This window comes from Zerene cesonia, chromosome Z, assembly GCF_012273895.1.
Source record: "Zerene cesonia ecotype Mississippi chromosome Z, Zerene_cesonia_1.1, whole genome shotgun sequence".
Lineage (NCBI taxonomy): Eukaryota > Metazoa > Arthropoda > Insecta > Lepidoptera > Pieridae > Zerene > Zerene cesonia.
In genome coordinates this window covers 5676897-5703401 of record NC_052122.1, presented here as the reverse complement: position 1 = coordinate 5703401, position 26505 = coordinate 5676897, and the positions used below count along the sequence as shown (strand labels likewise).

At 31.4% G+C, this 26505-nt stretch overlaps 2 protein-coding genes across 14 annotated transcripts in view; one reads left to right on the top strand and one right to left on the bottom strand.

Annotated features, from left to right (window-relative positions):
* Positions 1-26505, top strand: part of LOC119835496 (coiled-coil domain-containing protein AGAP005037) — a 139714-nt gene that overhangs the window by 85375 nt on the left and 27834 nt on the right. The gene's annotated exons all lie outside the window — the stretch shown is intronic.
* LOC119835498 lies at positions 50-25170 on the bottom strand. Its single transcript, XM_038360373.1, has 9 exons — positions 25022-25170; positions 15292-15428; positions 14070-14329; positions 10580-10700; positions 1799-1892; positions 1630-1723; positions 923-1552; positions 673-854; positions 50-576 (listed from the first exon to the last, which is right to left on the bottom strand). Exons 2-9 carry the CDS (start codon positions 15423-15425, stop codon positions 403-405), a joined length of 1689 nt encoding a protein of 562 aa, XP_038216301.1. The 5' UTR covers positions 15426-15428; positions 25022-25170; the 3' UTR covers positions 50-402.

The following is a 26505-nucleotide window of genomic DNA, read 5'->3' as shown; positions in this document are numbered from 1 at the left end:
GTTACGTTGGTCAGCGTTGGGATACATGTTACTAAATGAAAGACACAAATAATGTTTCTTAGTATCTATATAATATTCAATGTTAAAGTATCTTAGTCTATTTAACCTACCAATTTCGTAGATAACTACCCTATATGTTAAAAATAGGAATGTACAAAATTAGTCTAGTACTGCAATAAATAATTACAATGGAATACAATGGCAAGTTATCTGTCTAAAAGTGCTACTTATGTTATGTTTACCATTAAGACTAAATATATTTAGAAAATATGGTCAGTATTCTACATTCTAGTTGACAATTACTTATTTCGAAGAATTTAGATAATTATGATATGTTATTCTTATTGTCTAGCAATATTAGAAGTATATTATAATTTTGTACCCAACATAGCAGCCGTAAGTCTAAAATGCCTTACAAATTGGTAGTCCTTTGTAGTAATGGGCTCCACTGTGTAATTTTTTTGGTGTAGACCTCCACGAAAGTACTAAGACTTTCTTAAAAGGTTCAGTAGTGCATCCACTACAAACTTTCATAACAGCTTTCACTTCGGCTTCTGCTGGCTCCCTTTCATCCACCTAGAACAAAATTGATAAAAATAGTGAAGTGTTTCCACAAGTTATTTATTTTGTGACGTGTTCTGTATTTATGTGTGTTTGTTATTAAATACTTACGGTTTGTTTTTGTAAGTTTTGCACGGGTAAGTTTCCAACGACACCAGCTAATCCATTTAATAATGATTGCTGGAACAGAGCTTCGTCTTCTTTGTTATCGTCGATAAGATCAGTACTAAGTAAGGCTTCATCTACTATCGATCCATCCGATAGTGCCACAAGTCCACGCTTATCTTTTTTGCCTGAAAGTATATATTATGTATATTCACCATAACTTTCTAAGATTCATACATAATGTATAATGCGGTACCTGAACTTCTTTCTTCAATTAGTTCTTTCTCAGGATTGTCACGCTTATCACGTTTATTTGAATTCCTCTTGTATAAATTATGTGGTACGGTGTCATCAATGTATTGAACATTTGCCGGGTTTAGTAGAGAACTCGATAGTACAACTGATGTCCCTTTAGTTGGTCCCAGTGGCCTATTTGGATAACGCGAACTAGATAACGATAGTCCGACTAATGGTACTTGAGATGGGGCAACGTTGGCTCCGATGTGGTTTGATGGAATTTGTTGAACACCATTTAGTAGATGATCGGGCAAGATTGGACGGCCCAATAGCCCGTTGCCGAAATCTTGTTGATATTGAAGGCCGTTGGCTAGCGGTAAAGGAACCATATTTTGTTGATCTGGCCTTGCGAGATTAATCTGGGAAGGCTTCTGTAACTGTCCTCCGATGAGGAAGTGTCCATTACCAATAGGTGTAGGTTCTGGTGGTGGTGGTTCTGTAACAGCTTCCGTAGAAACCTCTACCAAAGAACCATCGTGTTTGAAGTGATGCGCGTGATGATGTTTATGATCTCTGTGAGCTTTACCAGCTGTCAACGCTACATGATATAACTGAAGCATGGTAATCTCTCCAATAAGACCGACTTGATCTATATATTAAACAACAAAAAAAATGAGTTAAATAATTTATGAAATAGCTTTTTATATATTATTTTGTTGTACTTACTTTTAACTGCATCCAAAGCGTCGTCTTTGTACAGCAGTGATTGCTCTTGACCACTTATCACAGTACCCCCGCCCTTTATGATATGACCGACGAGCTGTAAACAATACGCCGTATTATTTTAATGGTTCTGAAAATATCTCTCAACTGAGGATTTTAATTGAAATCTTACTCTATTATGGAATCCTCTACCAACTCGTTCTGCATTGATCCATATTTGCCATTCACCGGTCTTTCCATTCCAAGATTGACAGCTGTGATACCATCTGTAACAATTATGATAGTGGAAATATAAATTTTTTTTCAAATAATATTAACATTAAAATGCAAAATAATCAGCCGATGACCTTCTTCTTTTTAAAAGAGGCGTGGGGTACTGTTTTGGGATAGCTAAATAAATTAGAGACATCTATACTTTGTTTTAGCTTATTATATTCCTGGTACATTCAATGCGGGAAATGTGTGTAGTTGATTAGAGGATTTAGAGGGTCAATTCTGAATTTTACAATTCGGACAGATTTTTCCGTTTATATGAATTGTATAAGAAACCTAACCTTGTATAAGAGCCCGGAGGGTTTCCCATCACAAAACTACTCACTTCGACTATGCAATATATTTTTTATTTATTGATTTACCTTTTACTCCGGACTTCATCAGTAAACATTATATAAAACCAGCGAAAGTATCCGTAGTGTAATAAATTATTTTTATTTAAATACTCAAATATTTAAATGGAATGTTAGGAGGTAATTGCATGTTAACCTTTATTGGATTAGTTAATTGATCCATTCATTGTTATCGTTTTTAAAAATGCCTTCATTTAATTATCTAATAGCAATATTGAAAGGATCGCTCTACTTTAAAATAGCATCAGATGAATCGTTAGCGGTTTATATAGCGTGTACTGAACGTGCCTTTTATCATCTAAGTTTATAAACGTTTCTATTCTAACGGGTATTTAAGGGATAAACAGGGGACCCTGTTGTGCTTCTTAATTCCTTATCCGTTTCAAAGTTCACAATACTACGTGCGTAATAAGTAATAAGCATTTGGTTTGATTAAACGCAGACTAGTTTGCTTATAAACGTTATTTGTTTGAGTTAGTTTTAAGAGTATGTAGGAAGTTCCAACAATTTCATGATAAATAGAATACCAGCAGTTGCCCGCAGCTTCGCCAACATCGTCAGTCTATATATGTTCCCACTGCTGGGACACAGGCCTCCTATGAGGGTTTAGGCCTCAATCCACCACGTTGGCCATGTGCGGGATGACAGATGTCACATATCGTCGAAATTTTGATTCTTGGACATGCCGGTCTCATTTCCGTCATCATTTTGAGCAATGGTGACGTTACACATGCGCAGATAAATTGAAAAATCAATTTATTTCCTGCACGTTCGCCTGGTGTCGAACCTCGACTTCTCGAACTTATGTCAGAGGTCCTCACCACTGCTTTTGCCGCCGCATCGCCCGCGTGGTCTTGATAAATTTTCATGGTACAAACTTTTATCCGCTATTTTATCCCTTTGGGGGTAGAATTTGTCAAATCCTTTCTTTGCGGATTCCAACGTCATTGCATCTATCTGCATGCCAAATTTCAGCCCGATCCGTCCAACAGATTTAGAAGACACTATAAGAACTTTATGAATAAATTTATTGTTTTTTTAAGGGTATAAGGTTATTCCGACGTGGTGCATTTCGAATTAAGCGAAATTATAAGTTGGTCCGCAAACCAGCTATTCGCAGGAAACGGTAAGTAGATCTTGGAAAATAATCGACGAACTATCAAGTTTTGTTATTGTATTTTGTTTACATATTTAAGTATTTTAAAATGCATTATCAATATAAGAGCCAGGTATGACTTTACGAATGTATAAAATAATTTTAGTCCTTATTTTGACATTCCGTTAGCTATGTTAATTTTTTAGTATTTTTATTATATTTTATGTACATAATAACGAAAACCTGATTTTAGGTCCCCAGCTAAGCCACCACAGTAAATGATCCACGATTGAAAAATGATGTACCCAGCGGAATCCGATTTAGTCATTTAAAGTAGACGTAGTCAGTTTCATCAAGTAGAGAAATAGTGATTACATTGTGAGTAGGCAGTTTCAGTAGTGATGAAGCGCTTACAGTAGTATGTTCCGTAGTAAAAACAATGTAATCCTTAATATATTTAATCAACCGTAGTTACATAATTTTGATTCTCATAGCGTTAATTCCTGATTCTATTGTAGTGGTAGGTAAAAATTAAATATTATATTCCAAATTTATTAATGTTACGACTATAAAATTGTTATTTTCTTGTTTGTTTAAAATTATTATAACATAAATAGATTTAGGGCCAATTTCACGATAGCCAAGTAAAGTTACGAAGCAAATTTCACCAGCAGTTTATATTCCATCTTCTCTTTTGTTCCAATAGAGAACACACAATCTGAGTAAATTTTACTTGGACATTGAGATATGGCATTTAGAGTTATTGAATCTAATTTTAATTATAAGCATATAAAGGCTTAGATTAACGAGAGTTTTTAATTATTACACCCCTTTAATTTTCGTTATGATTTGTTTTAACCAAATGTTTTTCTGTGGGTGTTATTCTTGAGAAAACACAATTACTGATGGGATAAAATTTCGATCCATAATTGCAAAGCAGTATACATGTATTATTGTGCGCGAGTATAATTTTCTTTGTAATCTACCCTCCAAGATTAAAACGCATCAAGAAACTTGAAAAGTGACAAACCGATTACGTTTTCATACAGTTCATTTTATAATTACAGTACTCAATATTTACATATGTAAATAATAGTTTTTTCATAATTATACGACTTTCCATATTGTCACAAGATATCGCAGCTTCAGTAATAGGATAAATAAATATATAAAAAAGTATAAATAAAAAGGATAAATAGAATAAAAAAAAAAATACAAAAAATGTGTCTTATGCAAATGCATATTAAAATAATTCTTTTCATAAAATAGAAGTTAAAAAAAAAACAAATAGTCACCAATGTTCCTGGGGATGGAGGTACCACACTAGATTCTAAAATGGAACCAATTGACTACAATTTCCTACCATTCATGAAAATAACATGACAATCGGTTGAAAACTCACTGTGTTAAGTAGTAACAATAATAAAAAATGTACAGTCCAATTGAATTCTTTCCTTCGTTTCTGGGAACGTCGGTTAAAATGCACAATATTTTATACAGCGCACTGGCTTTAGCGAATATTGGATGTAAAGTTAGTAAAGTTTTCGATTCCTGCTTCAGTGCTAAAGCACCGTTATGGTCGAAAACGCTATTTAGAACTTTGCTAGTTTTGCGAGATCATTTGAAAGCACTGCGAAATATAACATACGCACTATATAGACGGGGTTATAACGTTATTTATTTTTATTTTTTTTTACATCACACACAAAGTTTTTAAAAATAATGAACAGACTTACTATCGGCGGTCCCAATCTCAAATTTGGAATTTGATTTGAAAATTATTCAAAAATGATTTTCACTGATATAACTCTTAATTTGTGTCAAGAATAAGATAGGCTGGTTGTGTTTAAATAAATACTTGATTGGAGTTCGCACAGGCTTTGGAAGCGGTAAGTATGTGAAATAAGTATAAGGAGTGACCTTAGTTATAGTGTAGTAATATATAGTGTAGTAATATATAGTCAATAGGAGGACACCACATAGAATTTCCACTCACTGATTTGACGTATAAATCACAATCTTAAAAATACATATAAACAAAAGCTCGTGTAGTCAAAGAAAAATTCCAATGGGAATCAGATGTAAAATAAAATAAACTAAAATAAATCAAGACACAAAAATCATATCATAAAATCGCCCCGTTGCAATGTGAAAGAAAGACAACAAAGCTTGAGTCGAGCACACTTCGACACGAATTGGGCCAGCTTGCACCGGGGAAACTACCACGTCTCCACGTAAGATCGATGTGTAAGCAGTAGCCTGCTACTGTGTTTCGTTTCGTGGGTAGAGAAGCCGGGGGCCCATATCCTTTTCCTCACCCCTCTCAGTCCCTTCCTTTATTTCCGTCGTCAATCCATGCCTTATCATTTACCCCTTTGAAACGGGCGATGCATTTGCTATGACCTTACCTCTGCAAATGTTCAAGGGAGGTGGTGATAGCTTGCAGGCGAACCACCAGATCAGTTGCCCACTATTACATTAAAATACAGACAAACACATTTTCGCATTTATAATATTAATAAAAAAATAATAAGTCATGTGGCGACCAGCTGCATATTTACAACCTAAAACAGTAAAATAAATTACACTGTCAAACTAATCAGGTAGTTTATTAGAGATTAGATCTAGAATGCTTATTGGTCTCCGAGCCAGAAAATTTTACGGACTATTATATTATGTTCTAAATTATACCCTAGTTATTATAAAATCAGTTCCGTCGGCGGGTTGACCAGTGGTGATCTTCAAATATATAAAAAAAATCAAGTCATTATTTCCTACTTGAAAACTTGTCAGATCACAGTTGGCTCAATGTCTTGAAGAAATTAAAAAGTCAGGTGGTTGTAGGGTGGGGAATTCTACGTCAGCTGGCTGTACAATGGTGTGAAACTAACATTTGTTCTGGTGACTAGACCTTTTTAATTGCTTCAAGAAAGTGGATTTATTTTAAGCCGACAAATTATTATTATTATCTCTTTGTACGTACTTCCAAGTTCATCACTGCTCAACCAATGCTTTGTGATTACCTTCACTAATGTTAACTATCGTAGAAATATTTGACAAAATTTACGCATGGCTCGCGGACTGGATATGCTTTTTGCTTAAAATTAACAGCCAATAATGCATTTAAACTAGAGAAATCATGAACGATTTTCATAAATACTTATTCACTATTAAAGTAAGATGTACCACCACAAAATGTCATTTAATTAAATTGTCCAGTCAAAGTTCAAATGTCGTTTAATTAGAACAAAGAATATCGTAGTAGTTGTTAATAAGGATATACTTAAAAGGCATATAATATATAAAAGGCTGAAACAGTGGTAAACCTTAATACATTGCATTCTGTACTAAGAGCGAGCAACTTTGTTAGCTTAGTTCATTAGTATTTATGTGTTCATGTCGCTGTAAGATTGTAAAAACAGTATGATTATAATTTAACTCACGATATTAAAAGCCGTCCGAAAAATTCTTGTCCGTAACATCCGCTCGCAATTCAAAATAACATAATCAACTGTACATATGACAAAATTATAATCATTTCGTAGTGGATTTTTCAAAGCGGTCGATATGTTTTGCAAATCGGCCGACTATTATGCAACGTTGTTGCAATTAGTATATATCCTGTATTACAAAATATCCTTGACGTAAAAATATTTTTTGCAAAGTAATATGTCATATCCTTCCTATGTTTTTTATTATCGATTTTAAAAGTAATGGGTACACGCCACTAGTTATTGATTGAAACTCATCTATAAATAATGTTGAAGGAATGCTAACAATGCACGACCACTATTACAAAATAATAAATTATTCATGAGATGTGCCATGAATGAAGCACTATTCAATGCAACTAATGAGAGAAAATTAGATAAGAATAATACAACTTGATTACACAAAACAAGTAGACATTTACAGTCGAAGTATGGCGGTTATGTAAATGTGTAGTAGAAAACACAAATAAACGCCGAAAAAATATGCAACAATAGGTTTGAATAGGATGATAGGGGATTTGAATCTCATTACAAGGTTTGATTAATCATATAATGGTAAGTTCTGAGGTTGGAGCTATTAAATAACGATAGAGAAATACATGCTGTGTACATGACAAATAAACAGAAGTATTAGGTAATATAGGAACTGAATTATCAAAGGTTATTGGGTATTTTGTTTTGTCATTTGTCGCAAGGCGTACATAAACAGATTTGGTATTTTGTGCTAAGCTACTCTGCAACACAATGGAAATAGTCAGAGCGTTTGAATACATACTTCCAAATGTACGACATATCTTCATAGCATTATTGTCAAAATTCGTTGACATTTTGTTATTATTATCAATTCATAATATAATGTATATTTGACATCTATTGAATGATTATTTATATAAGTTTATATCTCCGTCCAAAACCACCTCTACAAATATATTTCAATTCTTCTCGATGAGAATCAATAGTGATACAATTAGTTATTATAATAAAATAAGGGCATTATACTGATATTTCGAGTTATTTTCTTCCGTGTTTAAACACGGAGTAAACACAATATAATGTTAAACATATTTTTACAACCATAGATAATACTTATACATAATGAAAAGTGAGCCCAATATGAAACACATTTGGTTCTTGTAGACTTTCACATGTATCAAATACTGCACATGTAATAAGCCCAATAACCTTTGAAATTTCATGATATATATATTACCTATTTCTTAATCAAATACTAATGAAAGATAATTAATTAAATTATCGTTTGTACAATTTTAAATTGCAATTAAATACACAAATGAGTACAACAGTTACATGATAATAATAATAAAACACTCCAACCAAGCTCCATAAATGTATACATTATTATCTTTAAAATGATGTTACTATTGCAAAAATAATATTATAAAAATAAGTGTTAGCTTTAATTACAATATATCTCATCACAGCTTAATGTAATCTATGTATTAATATGTGTTGCACACATTTCGGAAAATTTATCTTTAATAACTTTTATCTTTTGTAAAACGCGTGCCTCAAATTCGCTGTAATGTATATATAATTTAAATTATCGGATCTTTTAAAAACAACATAAAAATTCTTTATTATACGGAGGCGTGTACTTTCACATCAAAAACGACATCTATATTGCATAACTCTATTGAGCGTACATTGTATTGATTTCTATACCTAAGAACGGCCATTAAATTTAAAAGCCTACAAATATTATTACAGTTTGAGTTACCAGTCTCCTTGGTAAAGTAGATGAGAAAATATACCTTCTTTTAAGAAGCATGTCACTGATGTATGGCGGTAGGATACACGATACGTATTCAGTGTTTACGTGAAAAAAAATCAATTAATTTACAATTGATGTAGATATTGAGGCATTGTATAAAATAAGTGGCATGTTAACTTTAATAATTACAATCCAGTTAGTGCCTATTTAATGAGTCATTATATTATTTCCTTGTGATAAAGTAGATTTAAAACGTGTTATATTTTTTGGATATAAAATTATTTACTCATTGCAATATATGCCTCACACACTACCAATTATAAAGTAATGCCTTGTGTATCACTTACACACCATTTGTACATATTATACTAGCTTTCGTCAACGGTTTCGCATGCGTTAAATTCGGAATAAATACCTACATACATACATACATAAATACATACATAAATACATACATAGGGAGAGGCGCGGGAAGCGACTGCTTTATAGTATGTAGTGATAGATTTGATGTTATCCAATAGCTGTTTCGGTGTTACAATTACGGCGTTACTGAGAAAACACTACCATAGGTACGCAGATCATAACAAATGTATAAATGAGCGTTAATATATTACATCATACGATCTATCTAATAGTTAGTTTAAGTGAGTAGTGTTAAAGTTAACAAACAATACTACAAAAGCAGCTATATTTTTGATACGTGAGAAGAACAGATCTTTAGATCTTTAGTATTTTTTGTTATAGATAATTCATACAATCAACATTTAATAAAACATTTTTTGTAAATAAAATAACTCTTAAGAGTAGATTTTCCAAGCTCGGCTTATAACGTTCCGTAAATTTCGTCCTTAAGGTTTAGTTTTCATTAAATAATATGATCAGGTCAGTGAGTTAAAATTAATAACATGGAGGTAATGCTCGGCACTTTGTATTGTGTGTAAAATAGTACAATTTATAATTTTATACTACTGAATTAAAATAAGCACAGAATATATAGCACTCGGGCGTCACGTACATCCAATCGCGTTCAAACGAATACTCTCTACATACACTTTCATATTGAATTTTAAGTTGAAAGCATGTACAAATAAAACAATCCGAGTGAATAATATTCTTTATTTGTATATAATTGCATTCAATAATAATAAGCCCGAACTTCTAAATTATAAGTAAAAAAATGATACTCATTTATGTCAATGTTAAGATTTTAATTTTATCCCCACTCAAAAATCAATCACGAGTAACTAAATAAAGACAAAAATCTGATTAGATCGAATACTTCGGGCATCTTTAATTTACTCAATTCAGCTATACGTAATTTTGATATCGCTAAGAACAAAATACTCAGAAACAAAATCTCAGTCGACTCAGACCGAACAGATAACGCACAAACAACACGTTTCAATCCATGAATCGTAGTATCGAATTTCACGCGTTACGGATGCACAGTCCGATTATTGATTTTCGGATAATATTCACAGCATTTCTGGGTAACTGAATGCAGTGTTGTTAGAATTATGTTTGGATACTAATTCGTCACGTAGAAACCGTATGTTGAATTTTGAACAAATATTTTCAGCTCTATTAGTGATATTCAGATATGTTTGTCGTTTGTTACATGTGTTTCATGAGAATATGTATTTTGAGAACATTGGTTCGTATTCCGAGCAGTATATTCGTATTTTTTATGATTTTCTCATTCCTGTCTGTAAGTTAATACAGATATCCAATTCGCATAGATATGAAAACTCGTGCATCTGCGTTGAAAGTTTCTCTTCCAGAGGAAACGAAATAAACAATTCTTTATAATATGTAAGGATTCCTAGGTAGAAGGAATATATATAGTATATATAGTAGTATAATATATATAAGTAACCATATTTTCTCGAATAAGATTTTTTTACATCATGAAGAAGGCAGTCGCTTTCATATAAAATACATCAACAATATTTTTGTAACGTTATGTGTGTCTATTTATTGCTACAATAATTAATTGAAATTGACTCACGTGTTCAATTTAATAGGGTAGTTGAGTCGGAAGAATGTTTGTCCGTGTACAGCCATGCTGAAATAACTCGCCTCCTTTGTATTTGAGATCCATGCCGAAATCTCTTTAGGATTGTCGTCAACTGAAAAGAAGTGACACTATGCATTTTACTAATAAAACAAAATTGAGGTTTGTTATTAATCACAAATAAAAACATTTTAATAAAAACATGGGAACAAAGGGAGTGACTGATACAGTTCTATGTAGGTATGCGTCGAACTTTCATGAAATGTTTTGTTCTGGCCCTCCCGTCTAGGTATCACGTGTATAGCATTGTTAAATTCAAAGCACCCAAACAATAATTTCGATATATTGGGATTGGATTTTTTTGACAAAATACAACCACTGCGCTGTCGAAAGGTTGGAATTTAGCAATATTGCAAGTTAATAGTGAAAAATATTTTCCAGTCGAACTCCATATTCGAACAATGTAAGAGGGATATTTCAATATAAGGAATCTAACCCTTTGTATATGAATGTGAATTGCGTAGAGAGATTTGAAAATTGACCATCCGTGTTTCAAACGAACATAAAGCAAATATGGGAAATAATTTTCTCACATCGAAATGAAATACACAGCAATCGATTTACATATTTAAGGTACACAGTATCAATGAATACGTGAAGGAAAAACTGTGGCTGAAATGGCAAGAAAAATTGCGCGAAAGGAGAACTATGAAAGTTGGCATCTTTTTAAATATTGCTTAAAAAATTCACGACAAATTTTAAATATAAAGGAAACTATAGGTTAAAATACAAATTGATTTAACAAAAAGCTTTTTCATATTTTCTCACTAAAAAATAAATACGCCTTCCTTTTATAGAATATGTATTTATACGCATTATTATTTTACACGCTTTTGTTTTTATTTGTTTTGTTTTCCGTCAACAATAGGATGAAGTTAACAATTCATTCCAATGATTCAACTGTAATATATATTAAAACCATTGCATATAATAAAACATTCATGGCATATTTTTGTACAATATTGATTTCGTGTGGGATGAATTGTGTATACCTAACTACAGTAGCAATAGAAATTATACGAGAATGCATGTTCAATCTTTTGGTACTTTTTAAAACAAAGCAAGAAATATATTATTACTTATTAACTTACTACTCTCACTTACTTAGGGTACTTTTTAAATCAAAACAAGAATATTTTATTTTTATTTTTTAGTAATTGGGTTTGGGACGTCCTCTGGTGGCAAAGATTTCCGAAATCCACAGATTAGAATAGATAGTCCATTGTACATTGCTTCCTTATTCATATGTGTAAGAATGGTAAAGCGATCAAAAGTGAACATGCATTGAAAACATCATCTTTATTCCACGGATTACGGATGAGATTTCGATATTGAAATCCAGCGTTACACACTAGTTATGATCGTTATAGGATGAATAATAATATTATATTGTATTTTGTTTTACAAAACACGCGAAATATAACGTTTCATAATTACTTAATTAGCTACTTCATGTTAGTACATATTTTCTTTATTTAGATAATCACTCTGTATTTTCTAGTGAAATGTTCAAATGGTAAACACTTCACAATAACTATCTACTTTACTTTTAATGCAAACAAATAAACTTTGAAGAGGTAGATTTGTTATTATAACAAGGATTAGAATAAGGGATTAAAATGGAGGCCCGCCCTCGCGCTCAGTTCTACTCAATAGATTAAATTGGAAATTTCATGTCTGTTTTGCAAATAGCCATAAGCTTTCAATAATTGCTACCAATCGAAAGAGAAAACTATTAAAAAACGACCCGTAAAACACACTGATATAAAAATTACGAAACCGGATATTACGTGTTTCATTCTGAAAGACGAGCGCTGTTAAATTTAAAATACCAAATCGTTTTAAAATTTAATTAAAACTCATTTATACTGATTGTACGTCGCTCTTTCAATGCTCCTGTTAATGACATTAAACTTAGGTTGAAAAATGAACGGGATGGATATAGAAAAATCCTTTTCATGATGTTACACGTAATTATTTTTATCGTGTACGCTTAAATATGTAAAATGAAAGATAATTTGAATATTTTTATCACGTTGTGGTACGTTAGAAATAAAATCTTTTTAGTGACAATGATGGCTGTGCAGTGCAAATAGATTTTGATAAATTTATAGTTGAATAAAACCAGTTGCAAAAGGAAGAGACATAGCATATTTGAAAGGGAAACTATATTACGTCAATAAAAAAAGTTTCGTACAAAAAAAAGACACACAACAAATAAGTAAATGTGTATTTATGACATAAAGGACAAATTTTTACTGACCTGAAATTGAATGGGTAAAAGACTTTTTCCCACGGGACCTGTAATTGAGCTGTTTAAACCTAAAACCCGTTTTTTTGAAATTAAAATCTCACCCCCTCTCACTTCCCGACTAGATCGACTATAATATAATTTATTTTCCTTCTCACTTTTGTTATATTTTCTTACTTTTGCACTTGATTTCTTTCTAAATAAATAACAAACCGTTGTTTTACAGAGTCTATAAAACATCTATATTAACCTAACCTAACTATTACTCTTTAGAACAAATCTTTTGAGTACTGAAACGATATCGTTACCGTTTTATTATATGTATAAATGTATACATTCATGTTAATTTTGATATCAATAAGTGTACTGTATCCCCAATTATTTTAATTTGATACCGTGGTATCATATTATTAATTCTATATAATGATACCTTCTATATTTGTAATCAACTACGCAGCAATAAAAATCGGTTTATAAATTTATAAAAAGGTATAAAATTTCCGTGCATCTATCTCAAACATGCAAAACTGTATTTCGCCAGCTTCGTTTGAATACGATATTCCTTAGATTGACAAAATTTACATTATCAAGTTTCCTATATTGAATCTTGTTGACCTAAGGTTCCGTTTTCGGAACTCTTACTTCAACTCGAATGTTTCACGGATTTTAAAACATCTACTTCAACATAAGAATACTCCGCTATTTCATTGGACATTGCGCAATATTATAAATAGTAAAGTTCTTTTAAAATAAGAATTTCTTTTTTGTATTTTTATCAATAAATTATTTAAATAATTATTTACTTGAACTGTCAGTTACCTAACCTAACCTTACTTATACATTCTCTTCTTTGTGTTAAAAACATATTTTGTGTAACGAAAATTAAGACCCAGCGAAATGTTTAACTCATAAATAAACAATGATAACTATAAAACCTTTGTGTATCTATCATATTCATCATATCATTCTATCACTTTTTTTTAATTAATAATTACGAAACTATGTGATCCCACAATTTTACTTGTTGAACGTATTTATTGCTTCAAAATCAAATTAAATAGCGCGTCGATGAGTTAAAATGTTTTCGTTACATGTAATAGCGTAATATCTTCATAAAAATACATTGCGTTTTATATTATTTTTTTAATGTTATAGATGTTTAATAAATCTTACCAGCATAGGAAAACAATGGATGATCAGCGGAATGATTGTGATATTTGCTCCACATGCAGAGCGTGAACTCCTTCAGATCGGGGAGTTTTGTATCGTATTCCAAATATTGATAGAACAATTCCTGGTTCATAGACACTTTATAAACGCTACACGAGTCCGTTTCGGTAACCGGCACTGGTTTGAAGAGACCAGTAAATTTGTTAGTGTCGTATGAAGCTGCAGGTTGATATGGTCTCCTGTTGAGGATTCTCAGCTGGGAACTGAAACAATTTATGTGTTTATGTATTATTTTGCCACTTCCATTTAACACTATGGTTTATAATACTTCTAGATATCATCGTGGGTTCGCGTACTAACAATTTAAAAAAATAATTGTACGTAAATTAACCCAAAATCAAATAATCAAACTGAAGTTATACAGGCGTAAAGTAGGTATATATATACACTTTCGATTTTTATTACTTTTTCTGCTAACAAGCTCTGTTATTGGATGTTCCTATAAACAATAAATAGACACAAATAGTACAATTTCCTTAATGTAAGTTTTGTAAAATCTAAATAGATACATCTTTTTTTAAAGTTAGCCTTTATTTGAAAAATAAATAGATACCTATATTTCGTGATACGATTAATTTGCCTCTGGTGTCATATCACGTGTTTATGACGCAATATTAATATGTAAACTTATGCATGCATATTACAATCTACTGTGATTGACACAAGGATATAACATCTTCAATCACCGGCAGATATCGCCATATATCGATTAATATTGGTATTGTATACATGTTACTTGGACCGTTTCAATTAGTAGCTCACAACGCTGTAATACCCTTCATCGTAAAGGATTCCTGGTATTCGGATAGCCGACGCGTCTAGCGATATGTATAGTGTATATATACATGCTATTATGTTCACTATGATTAATATAAACGCCCAAAAGCGCAAAATAGAGGACAGTACAGACGTTATCTACCACGCAGGTACGCAGTCAATATCATCGTATGCATCAATGTCGGTTGCTTCCATCGAATATAGTCTATACTGATGAAACATTTACCTGTATATGTTTATTACCTTTTAAAGTGGTAGTATAATTACTTTTATAAAGTTTTTTCATCTCATATTTAAATAATTTGAGGTTACTCTTCAACAACGCTCATTCTGTAATAGAACCATATTCAGTTTTAAATATTCGCATACTGTTTATTTCCTCAATTACCTTGAATCAATCGCCGGATCAGACGAGGGACTGTAGCTGGGATAGGCGGCTGGTGGCTTGTGCACAATAGGAAGCCAATCCTGTTCACTGCACCAAGCCGAGCCCAGGACGAAGCATAGTATTATAATCCGCATTTTCTGGAAAACATATATCATAAAACACGTGTAACAAACCATTTCCAATATTGAATTCATATCATAATCTTTGCGATGGCAGAACAGGATTTTTTTTTATTGGAGCTGAGCTCTCTGTTGCTTTTTATAAAGTTAAATGCGTCGTCATTCGCTAAAAGGATATGAATAAATCCAGCTTAAGACTTCAGTGGAATAGAGTCAAAAGGCAAAGCATTTAATTAATTAGTTTTTACACGTGTATGAATTTATGTTAGAATATAAACTAATTCAATTTTGTAAGCATGTAAACTATTTATGTTATGAAAATAAGTATTATCAAAGCTTTATTAAAAGGTAGGACGAGGTGATATTTTCATTTCACCAATTGATTAACAAAAATTACATGATACAATTAGGTATGTGGAGTAACTAATTTGTATGCATATTATTAATTAATTTAATTAATAGTTATTAAATATACCGAGATAATAATGAGTTCGTGCAACCCGATCATGGTAATTGTTTGTAATATGCCAATCAAATATTTTATGATACAATTTCTTGTTTATATGTACGTAGGACTAGGTTGCAGTTTTGTTAAAATATTATTTAAGGCATAGGACATTTATATGAAGAAATTATGTAATATATTTGAATATAAATGCACACAGCATTTCCATTTAAAATATGAGTATTCATTATAGCTATCGTGGAAATCTTTTAATAATTTTTTTTTTATAAATATGTATTAAACAAAAATTTAAATCTCGTATACAATATCATAAACTCTTACGAGACTGTGTTTGATTTTATTATTATATCTCGATTCGTTCTATCATATACATCTGATGGAACACAGCCACACAGGTGGCGACAGTGCATTCTATCGATTTTGTATAATTGTTCGGATGTAGGAAGCAAATTACAAATAATTACTTCCACGAAGCTTTGGGATGGGGCTGGGTTGAACTCGGAGTAACTATGCTATGTCATCGTGTAATTATGTCCTTTTATTATCGTCTTTACATTTAAATACCGCGTTGAGAGATATTATTATAGCTGTGTTTGGATTAATTTGTGAGCGCTGGGACCTTAATACCTCGGCTTATCTCCAGCAATACAAATTAAGAAATTGAGTCGATTATATCGGTTCCCAATGATACGCTCATGCCATTTCAAACCGGTTTGTTAAGATATGAATCACGGTGTTCAATTTATTATGCAATGGTACCGATGCTGACGAAACGGCATACACTTGAATACATCAGTAGGCGTGATAGTACCCAGTTGAGTCTAGAACTACTTCACGTTTAATCTTTAACTACTAGGTACTAGATAAGCCACTCTGTTACGCCCGTCCTTGCTAATGTGCGAGGTCGTAATGGTGTTACTGCTCTTTAGTTTCAAATAGAATTTAGAAAAGTTGATAAATCTCATGCACATAACAGAACATAAAACTTTGTTAGTGAAGGTGGGTAGAGCTGTGTAGTGAAGTTTAAATTTCTTTTCAGCATGCATCTAATATAACATTTAAAATATAACGTCTGCATAAAATTGCTCGTAATGATAATGCATTTAAATCGTCGTGATATAAAAATAATTTCATCATCGATGTGTTTTAATGTATTCATACGAGAACAAATATAGATTTAGGTAAGGTAATTACATAATCTTGATGACAAATTGAATGAATTGCACCTTCGATGTAAAGAACTGTTACGAACCTAATAATTATAAGTATATTGCGTTGGTTCATATGTTATAATGTTGCCTCAAAATATACCGGTTTCTTGAACTAAAAAATCACGCAACTGTAGCACTTACGACTGGGTTAAAGTGAAAACTTATGTACATTATAATCTAAATTGTCCTTAACTTAGTTTAATACTTATTCATCGAACAGCCTATATTTGTTGCCCCAACAGTGAAATAGGCCTCCTATAGGTGTTCAAACCATAATTCACCACACGGGCAACTTTTTGGTTTGCCAGTGTTTCTCATGTAATACACATTACGGTCATGTCACTATTTATCAAAGGATTAAACTTTAGCACTGACATATCTACAAATATACTTCCTAATATCAGAATCGAATTTAATACGCTTACAATTTATTTATTGGATTATACATTAGATGGATAAATCATTTCACCTCAAATGAAATAGTATGTCAATGCATTGCGTGGAAGATTTACAGGTAATTCGTTTATATAGTGCGGATTACGCTGTTAAGCTTTTAAAACAAATATCTGCCATTCCATGAAACGTTTATGGGATTTGTGAGATGGGATGCATTCGTAGTAAAACGTTGCAGGACGTATTTCGAATTTATAATAGTGTTGATATTATTGATAATTTATGTACAAATTTCAATTTGTAATATTATTTTGATATGTGAAATTTTAGGTGGTTTGGTATGGTCTAAATGTGTTAGAGACGATGCATTAGCGAATAGTTGTAGATACTACCATTTTCTAAACAGTATATTTTCTTATTTTTTATTTGATATGAATGTGGAAGTCGAGTCGTGCGACGGACGATTGATATTAATGTGGCGCCTGATTATATAACATTTGAGCAATTTTTTATCGTTTCGTAAGTTAATTATAATTTCGTAAAGGGTTTATAATCGTAACTGAATATAGATTTTTATCACAGAACCCATGCTCTTATGTAATACACTTATCACGATATAGAATCGGTGATTTCTTTGCGCGGAATTCCGGTTGATCCAGCGAGTACTGTCCTCTTTAAAGTAATCGTCACGCTTTCTAACTAGCTTCGATATATTATTTGTTTTCAAAGCTTTTATTTGCATAGAAATTATTAAAAAAATCGCACGAAATCTCTATTGAAACATGTTAAATTGAAAGCATGTTTGCACGGCTTAAAATTCGAAAGCTCTTAAAATACACAGCAAAGGTCAACTAGGATTACACTAAAAACAATTTCACTAATATTCTCATTAAAACAGAACATCATGGTAAATATATTCGGCTTAATTGTTATTGAGTATTAATATTATGATATGAGAACTGGTATTCGAAATTTATAACCGCTCTTATTGCTTAAATGAAGTATGTTTAAGTACTTATATAACACAAATGTAAAACAATTTTACAATGAATGACTATTCCAATAAATACCACTGTAATTGAGGTTAGCGTTGAAATCAGACTGGATGCAAATTAAATAGAAATTTAAATTCTATGTGCGTCATTTAACTTTATAAATGTTGTACCAGTATACGTTGTCTGTGATATTTTACTGGAAAACGATATGAGATACTCACGCTAATTTTTTCCATTCACTATGCTTTGAAATTTCTTCGAACCAACGCGGGCATATAATATTAAATTTATCTATCAAAGTTTTTTCTATCGTTAATTAATTAGTTTTATACGAAGGATATATGACTTCACTCGTGAGTACTTGTGACATTCGTTCTATTAATGCGATATTAACACATGTAGCTATATTATATTCGAAATACGTTGAGCTAAGCTGTCAATAGTGAGGGTTACGCGATATGGATAATCCTTCCCTGCATAATAGACTACGCTTTTGCCAAAAGCTTATGCATAATGAAAGATGTAAATCTGTTCACCAGCAGTTATAATAGCATAAAGCAGTTATATAGCATATAATCCGCAAGGCAATTTATTGACAAGCGTACAATACTAATATCATCAGCTTCTTGTCAGACGCAGTGAGTGAAATTTTTATTCGGGAAATATATGTATGTTAATGCCCACACGATCGGTGACACATTTTTGAAACTTGTCTCCGCGACGCAATCCGTCGATTATTTGTAAACTGTATATGTAACATTACGCAAAGCTTGTTACATTTACGTCGCATAATAATAAATTATCTCAATTCTAATTGTTTACGCGTCTTGTTAGCACTCAGCGACTAAGTAGCCAAAAGGCAATAATTATGATGCGATAAATTCAGCGTTGCGTTTTTTTTCTGCACGTGTTAATTGCGGTATGCAGTAATTAAGTGAAAGTGTTTAGATATATTGTTATAAATTCGCACCCACCAATCCTTTATACAACGCTATTTTGATACATAATTAGTGATTTAATACAACCCGAATACTAGTGTGTCTCGTATTACGTAAAAAAATGAGCAGTATATCCATTTGAGAGAACTGAAATTCCCAAAGTAAATAAAAATGCCATGCATTCATTAAGCTCATTGTTCAATAAACGCAACTTCAATATGAAATCATTGTCATCTCTCACACGTCGCAACGGAAAATAAATAAAGCATCACTATTGCATTGGAATTCAATTCAAAAGAAATAATTAACGCGCCTTGTCATTGGTGACGTTAACATCAGGTAACACTGCTCAGAGAAAGTGTTCACACCGCAGGAGAGTTTCGCGCGAATGTTTATTTCACGTATGATTACATGTTTGCATATATTCATGCACATAGTAAGCTGAATTAACTGTTGTTTATTTTGCGATAGCACTAACGTGTCTATTACGCATAGAAATTATTGAAGAATTACATCAATTCATAGATCGCAACTAAATTAATAACGATCATCACACCAAAATGTAAACAGTAGATATACCCTTGTATTAACTAGGTATGCGCCATGCGTGATGCAGTTCGTCGAAATTGAATTTATCGCTATGTGTCCACCCCACTGTGCGCCGTCAGAATACTAGGATTCAGATAATTGAATATATCAATGAACACCAAATTTACATCCATTGTTCAAATATACGTTTATTTTTGAGAGTGGTTTTGAATTCTTTATAAGTTTGGTTTAATGAAAGTCTATATTATTAATGTGATAATATTTACTGGCATACATACGTTTTATTGTACAAGAAAATAATTGGATACTCTAAGTTCTTTTTAATCATCGCGCACGCAGTCTCAATATCCGGAAGCGTTACGTAAAGTAAGACGGCAGTTAGAATAATTTCACTCGATTACGACTACATCCCGCATACGAAAGTTTTTTTGTTGTTGATGGAACATTCCGTGTGCATATTGTTTACTCTGTGAACGGAATTGGGAGAAGTGTTATTTCTTAATTAATTAATGTCAATACATTTTGATTACAAACGTTTAAAAATATAACGACAAGATGTTAAGTTACACTGTTAGCCGCCTGAATATAACAGTAATTTTACGTTAGTTTTAATTATATTTGGTCTGATTAACAATATCAACAATTAAAACTGTATTAGGATATTGCCCCAAAAAATGCATTCAGTAAGTAAATTATTCCACTTAATTGATTAAATGACTCATTGTAATGCTGTAATATTACGTGGCGATGTGATGATAAAAAATGATACACTTTAACTGTCACGCATTGAGTCTTAACTAGGTCTATATTAACATATTACTGTCCAATACACTAATAAAGTGAAAGTATGTTAGAAATATACTGTTTTTATATTGTTTTGTATTGTATCTTTCAATTGATTTGTGTATTAAAAGATACGATATTATATTCCCGTTGATAGCGGTTGGAGTCTAAACGATATCACATATCAAGATGGATCTTTCCAGAAAATTTGTTATCCAAAGGGCATTTATATACTCAACTATAATATCATATTTCTGTTCCGTCTATTCCCTATTATTATAAAAGCAATTGAAACTGAATTCGCAAACAGATTTATGATTGTTTTTAATATCAATTTTCATCTACTGTTTTCTTTATAGGTGTATTACCTCAAGATTAAATAATATATAATCAGAATTAATAACGAAGATAACAATCTTGAGTATAAAATGAAGTACAACCAAATCAGATATTTCATTTTAAGCACATGCCTATGTCACCGTAAATTGTTAGCACAGTTGGATAATAATATTACCCGCGAGGTTGAAATCCGTCGAAAAATTTTGATCTGTACCCTATATACCTTTAGCGACAATTTAACGAAAATTTAATTATTTTTCTGTAAATGATCTATCGATTCTGTTTATTGAAAAACTATAAAGTTAGACTCTGAAATCTGCATCAGACTCACAACTATTAGTATTCGCATTTTAGTATAACGAAAATTAATACGATAAATGTCACGCAAGCGTTACGGATCACAATTTTTCGACAATTACCAACTCTCGAATTAAATTGTAATCTAACAGTTTTTACAGTTTTACGGCAACATACAGATAAGAGTCAATTTAATCACAAATGTGGTATACCGTAATAGCGGGGGAGAAAATCTTATTACCCACGCATTCAACCAATACAATCATACATGTAAGGTAAATGGGAACATTTTTAAATTAAAATGTATAAATATATTTCATTACAATGAAATCGAACAAATGAATGTTTTATATTCATAAAATAAATACGCTTTTCCTACGAATATCAATGAGATATGCAACACGAGACATTATTTACACATGTATAATATCGTAACTTAAAACGAGAGCGAGATGTTTTTGTTATTGACTTCGTATTTAATTTATATAAACTTTTAAAACCAAGCAGACTGAATATTTGTTTCGTTTTATGGCTTGGTAATGTTTCGATTTTCTTTTGTGTGTACGCAGATGATTATGATGTGCGATTTCAACTTTCTTTTGAAATGTGTCTTATTAAAAAATTAATGTATAAACATAAAATATTTTTACGATGACACACCGCTTATAAATAAATAACATATTGATAGATAACTACAACCGAATAATATGAGCCATTAAGATTCTTGTTCTAGATTTATATTGATGTGAATTAATTAATTGGTGAATGAAGTCTTCACAAGAAATCAATATCCTGTAGATAGATACGTATCCACACTAATTAATATTTAAATAGGCAGGTGATAAATTTCTTATTCCACGATCTGATATCATGCTGTGGTCATTCGATACAATATTAGTTATTTATCATTTATAAACAAAATAGAATTTTATTTGCCGTAATTCTGTCAAGCTCTTATTTCGTGGAAACAATAGATAATTGATCCTTTCAATTATGTAGGAAGTTATTTCATTTTCTCTTAATTAATTACGCCACCGTAAATCATAGATTATTGCTTGTATATTTGTAGATATAAAGAAAGCAAATGCTCTAATTTGATGTTAAATTTAGCATTGAAATGCTTTATAATGAGTTTTTTTTTTAATAATAGAAAAAGTAATGGACCTTATGCCTATACAAATGTTCATGGGCGGTGGTAGCGCTTACCATCAGGCGACCCACCAGCTCCATTGCCGACTGTGACATAAAAAAAAAAACGGGCGGCCAGGAGGCTAGGTGTTAGACGAAAGGTTGAAGTTGAGTATCGAAAAAGACGCGATAGCGAGGACCTCGGTCTTAAATCAAAAAGCAGGAGAATTGCAGCGGCAAATCTATATTTATAAAACAAGGCCCAAGGTATATATAATTCAAATCCCTAAGTGCCACTTTCTATACTTTATTATTTATTGTTGTTCAAATTGTATCACATACGTATTGCCAAAGAAAAAAAAATGAAATAAAAAACTATTGAAATGAAAAGTTCGAAGTGTATGTAAAAATACAAAAATTAAAGCACTACCAATATCCAAATTTGTACTCGAGTATATTTCTATAGATTCCCTTCTATTCAAATATATTCGTGTCAAAATTGTGAAATACGGAAGTAAGTTCACGGTCAGTATGGATTTGGCTAAGTGAATCGAATGATTTCTTTTGAATTGTTTTTCAGCTAAAACCCCTGCTAGGAAGGTCGCTTAACAATATTCTTATAATCCTATTTTTATATTGAACAACTTTTTTAACTAGTTCTAAGTATGTTTTTATAAACCTCGATTTGTAATACATGAACATTATGTTTAGACGGTGAACTTATTTGCTATTTTATAAATGTTAAAATGGCCGATTTTTCAAGTTTGGTCATTACTTATATTTCCAATAAATTAAATAAATTACATAAATATTTCTTGTAAAATGTGTAATTGTTAATACATTCACCACAAATGAAAGTTAAAGAGTTATAAAATACAGGCCTTGCTGTTCATTATAAATTATTTCTAAGCTGTACATATAACCTAACCTAATATTAAATTTTTTTTTTTTTTAATATAAAGTCTCACCACTTGTAATCTAAAAGACATCTGCGTATTGGACTTGTGTCCCTACGTAAGTCTTCCTATGAAGGGGGTATCTCTCTTCTGGTGCTCCCGTTAATTATGGAGAGATATAGTAATAATAAAGAAATAATTATTTGTGATCAAACTTATATAATTTCATTGTAACGAAATGTAGAGCTTCATTTCGAGAAATCCGTGACCACGCTCGTTCATAATTAACTGTGACTTGAAATGCTTTTATCAATTTAATTCACACCAGTCATGCAGGTCTTTACCTAGAACTGATAATTAAGCACATCTAGCTAACACATTTCCTGAAAAATTGAATATTCAGCCCAAGCGCATCTCTTCGAATAAGTTCGTTATGCTTCTTTAATTGTTTAAAACAACGGTACGGAGTTTTAACGAGATACAGTGGATATAGAGATGGACTATATGGATATACTAGGAATTCCAACGGAGTCCAGGCAAATTGGCAGAAAGGTTTTACAGGAATAATAAAGTGATCTTGACAGCGTTCTATGAAAAAAGCGCTGTTATCGAGTTGAGTTCTGTGTAAATCCTGGCATTCGAATAATGCAAGAGTAATTCAGAATACTCGTATTAACATTTTAATGAAATAATTTCAATATTGTGTCATAATGATAGTTAAGGTTACTCTTATGAACATATCGGATTTAATTATCGTATCATTTTCATGTTTAAATGGATGAAAAAACAAGCAGTGTTGCCAACAACTGTGCAACATGTTGCTAGATGTTTTTGTTGCTTGTTTAGCACGAATATAGGGGCTAAATGATCACGGCGTGTCGTTGACACGATTAACCTTCCTAAGTGTCAATGCCAGCAAAGCTTCGTTTCTTTTAGTTTAGATTTGATAGTATGTTTTGAACAATTCCGTCAGATCAACACAAAATTTACTTTTGTTTGAGGAATTATGCGAAATTATATGAATAAAAACAGTTTCACGTTTGGTAATATTTGTTTTGTAAAGCTATTTTTAATTTTCTCATAATATCTTTTTATACAATTTGGTAGGTAACTGTATGTAGTTATGTATTGATTAAGATTATTATTAAATCACGGTGTTTAATGACAAAACCCAATTATGTATAGCAAATATCACAAATGGATTAATTCCAAAAAATCCTTATTCGAGCTTTTTGCTATATTGTTTAATAAATTTTAATAATTTTACATATTATATATTACTATACGATTATTATAGAAGTTCAAGTTTAATCTTAGAATATTAGATTAACGTGTTATTACTTATTATTTAATGCATAATTTTATTAAAAAACTTAAATTGAACAAATAAGCACGATTTAAATAATACTCTAAAAAACGCGCGATCATGCTTAAATCCATGTTCATTTACAATTACACCTTGCCGAACTATAATATACGAATCGATACATTTATGAATGATAAAAGAGTCGACTTGTATATGATGTAAAATCGCTTTGCTCTTATAACGATCGCTTGGCTTATACAAAATAAATTGCCGCCAATAAGTAAATATTACGTGAAGCAGAAACACTTACGACTTTTGCACGATAGTGACGCGGGCGCACATTCACTAAGCAATACAACACTGACCAGATTTGTCGCCACCTGGTTACCAGACCACCCCACTCGACCGATATGCGTCTTATGACATTATTGTACCATTTTGTAATCGCGTTACGATAGATGCCCCCGAACAATATGTTTTACCCAACATCAGTTTATCTTAATATGTCCATCCTGACTTGTGCACGCGCACTCCCTGAATTTCATAATGACGTACGTTTATAAATATGAATTGGATGTCTAAATAAACAATTTTAAAACGTGCCTATTATTTGTTAAATATAAATAAATTATAATATATTTTTTTTATTACCTTAATAAAATTATTAGTTTGACTTATGGTATACCTAATAAGTGTTCAGCTAGGCTGAAGGTTCTTAACATGATCAATTTCGTACCAGGACTTAATAGAATTTATGTTTACCTAATTAATATAATTATAAAGATTTTTTATTAATTAATTGATTCTTCATAGACTATGCAATTAATTTTCTTTTCTTAAAACTCAGTGTTCCAATATTTTTATTCTTAGTAGGTATCCTTAATAAAATGTAAGATCTTTATCTTATATAAGAATTAATTTTTTCCCATAAAGGAAATTTTATATTAAAAAGAGCACTTTGTTCAAGCAAAATGGTTCGTAAGTATCGTAATATCTGTAAGCTGCTCTTATCAATTTAGAGAAGAACGAACCTTTATAGGATTTACTTCTTTTTGGAAAATATATACTGCTTTGATAATAACCTGCATATAAGAAAGGAGTTTTTTGCTTCTCTCACGCAAAATCATCTGTTGGGATCTTTATGAAATTTGGTACAGGGATAGGTTATAATCTGGATTAAAACACGCTACGTTTTAGTCGGGTACCATGACCTAGTATTATATAAAGATATAGGTAAACAGTTTAAGCCCAAAACAAATTTGAGATGCTTAAAGAAGCTGTGTAACAATTTGTTGATGAAAGCTTTACAAAAATGGTTAAAACAAGTTATTAAATATAATTTATTGCTGGAGAGACTGCATTTCCTTGCAAGCAATCAATTTTCGCAATTAAATTTAAATTGTTTACACATTTTGTAACGTGGGTTGTACAATTATAAGTATAGTTAATTAAACGGATTATGAGGGTACGAACTGCGAATAGCGAATAAACGATTTCAATACTAAATAAATTGTTGAAATATACAATCATTCTTTAGTTAACGTTTATATCATAAATACAGAAACTATTGATGAAAATGCTAAATACTCATATCAAAACATATAATTCTGTAACTAGACGCAAATTTCATTCATCATTTTTTCCGAGCTGAAAATCCGTGGTGGGTTGAGCAGTGGTGACGTGGGGAGTGCGTGAAACACAACTTTGTATATTTTTCTACATTCACTTCATTCGGTTTGAAAGATCATGTTGTAAGAAACCCTATGTGCACATAGTTCTTGACTCTTTAAATAA

Bases quoted from the DNA above. Each gene is read 5' to 3' on its own strand.
- LOC119835498 (XM_038360373.1), bottom strand. From the start codon at position 15,425: ATGCGGATTATAATACTATGCTTCGTCCTGGGCTCGGCTTGGTGCAGT. The intron at 10,701-14,069 runs GTAAGATTTATT...ACTTCTTTTCAG, and splicing joins TCCATTGTTTTCCTATGCTG to TTGACGACAATCCTAAAGAG. The intron at 577-672 runs GTAAGTATTTAA...ATTTTGTTCTAG, and splicing joins AAAACTTACAAAAACAAACC to GTGGATGAAAGGGAGCCAGC.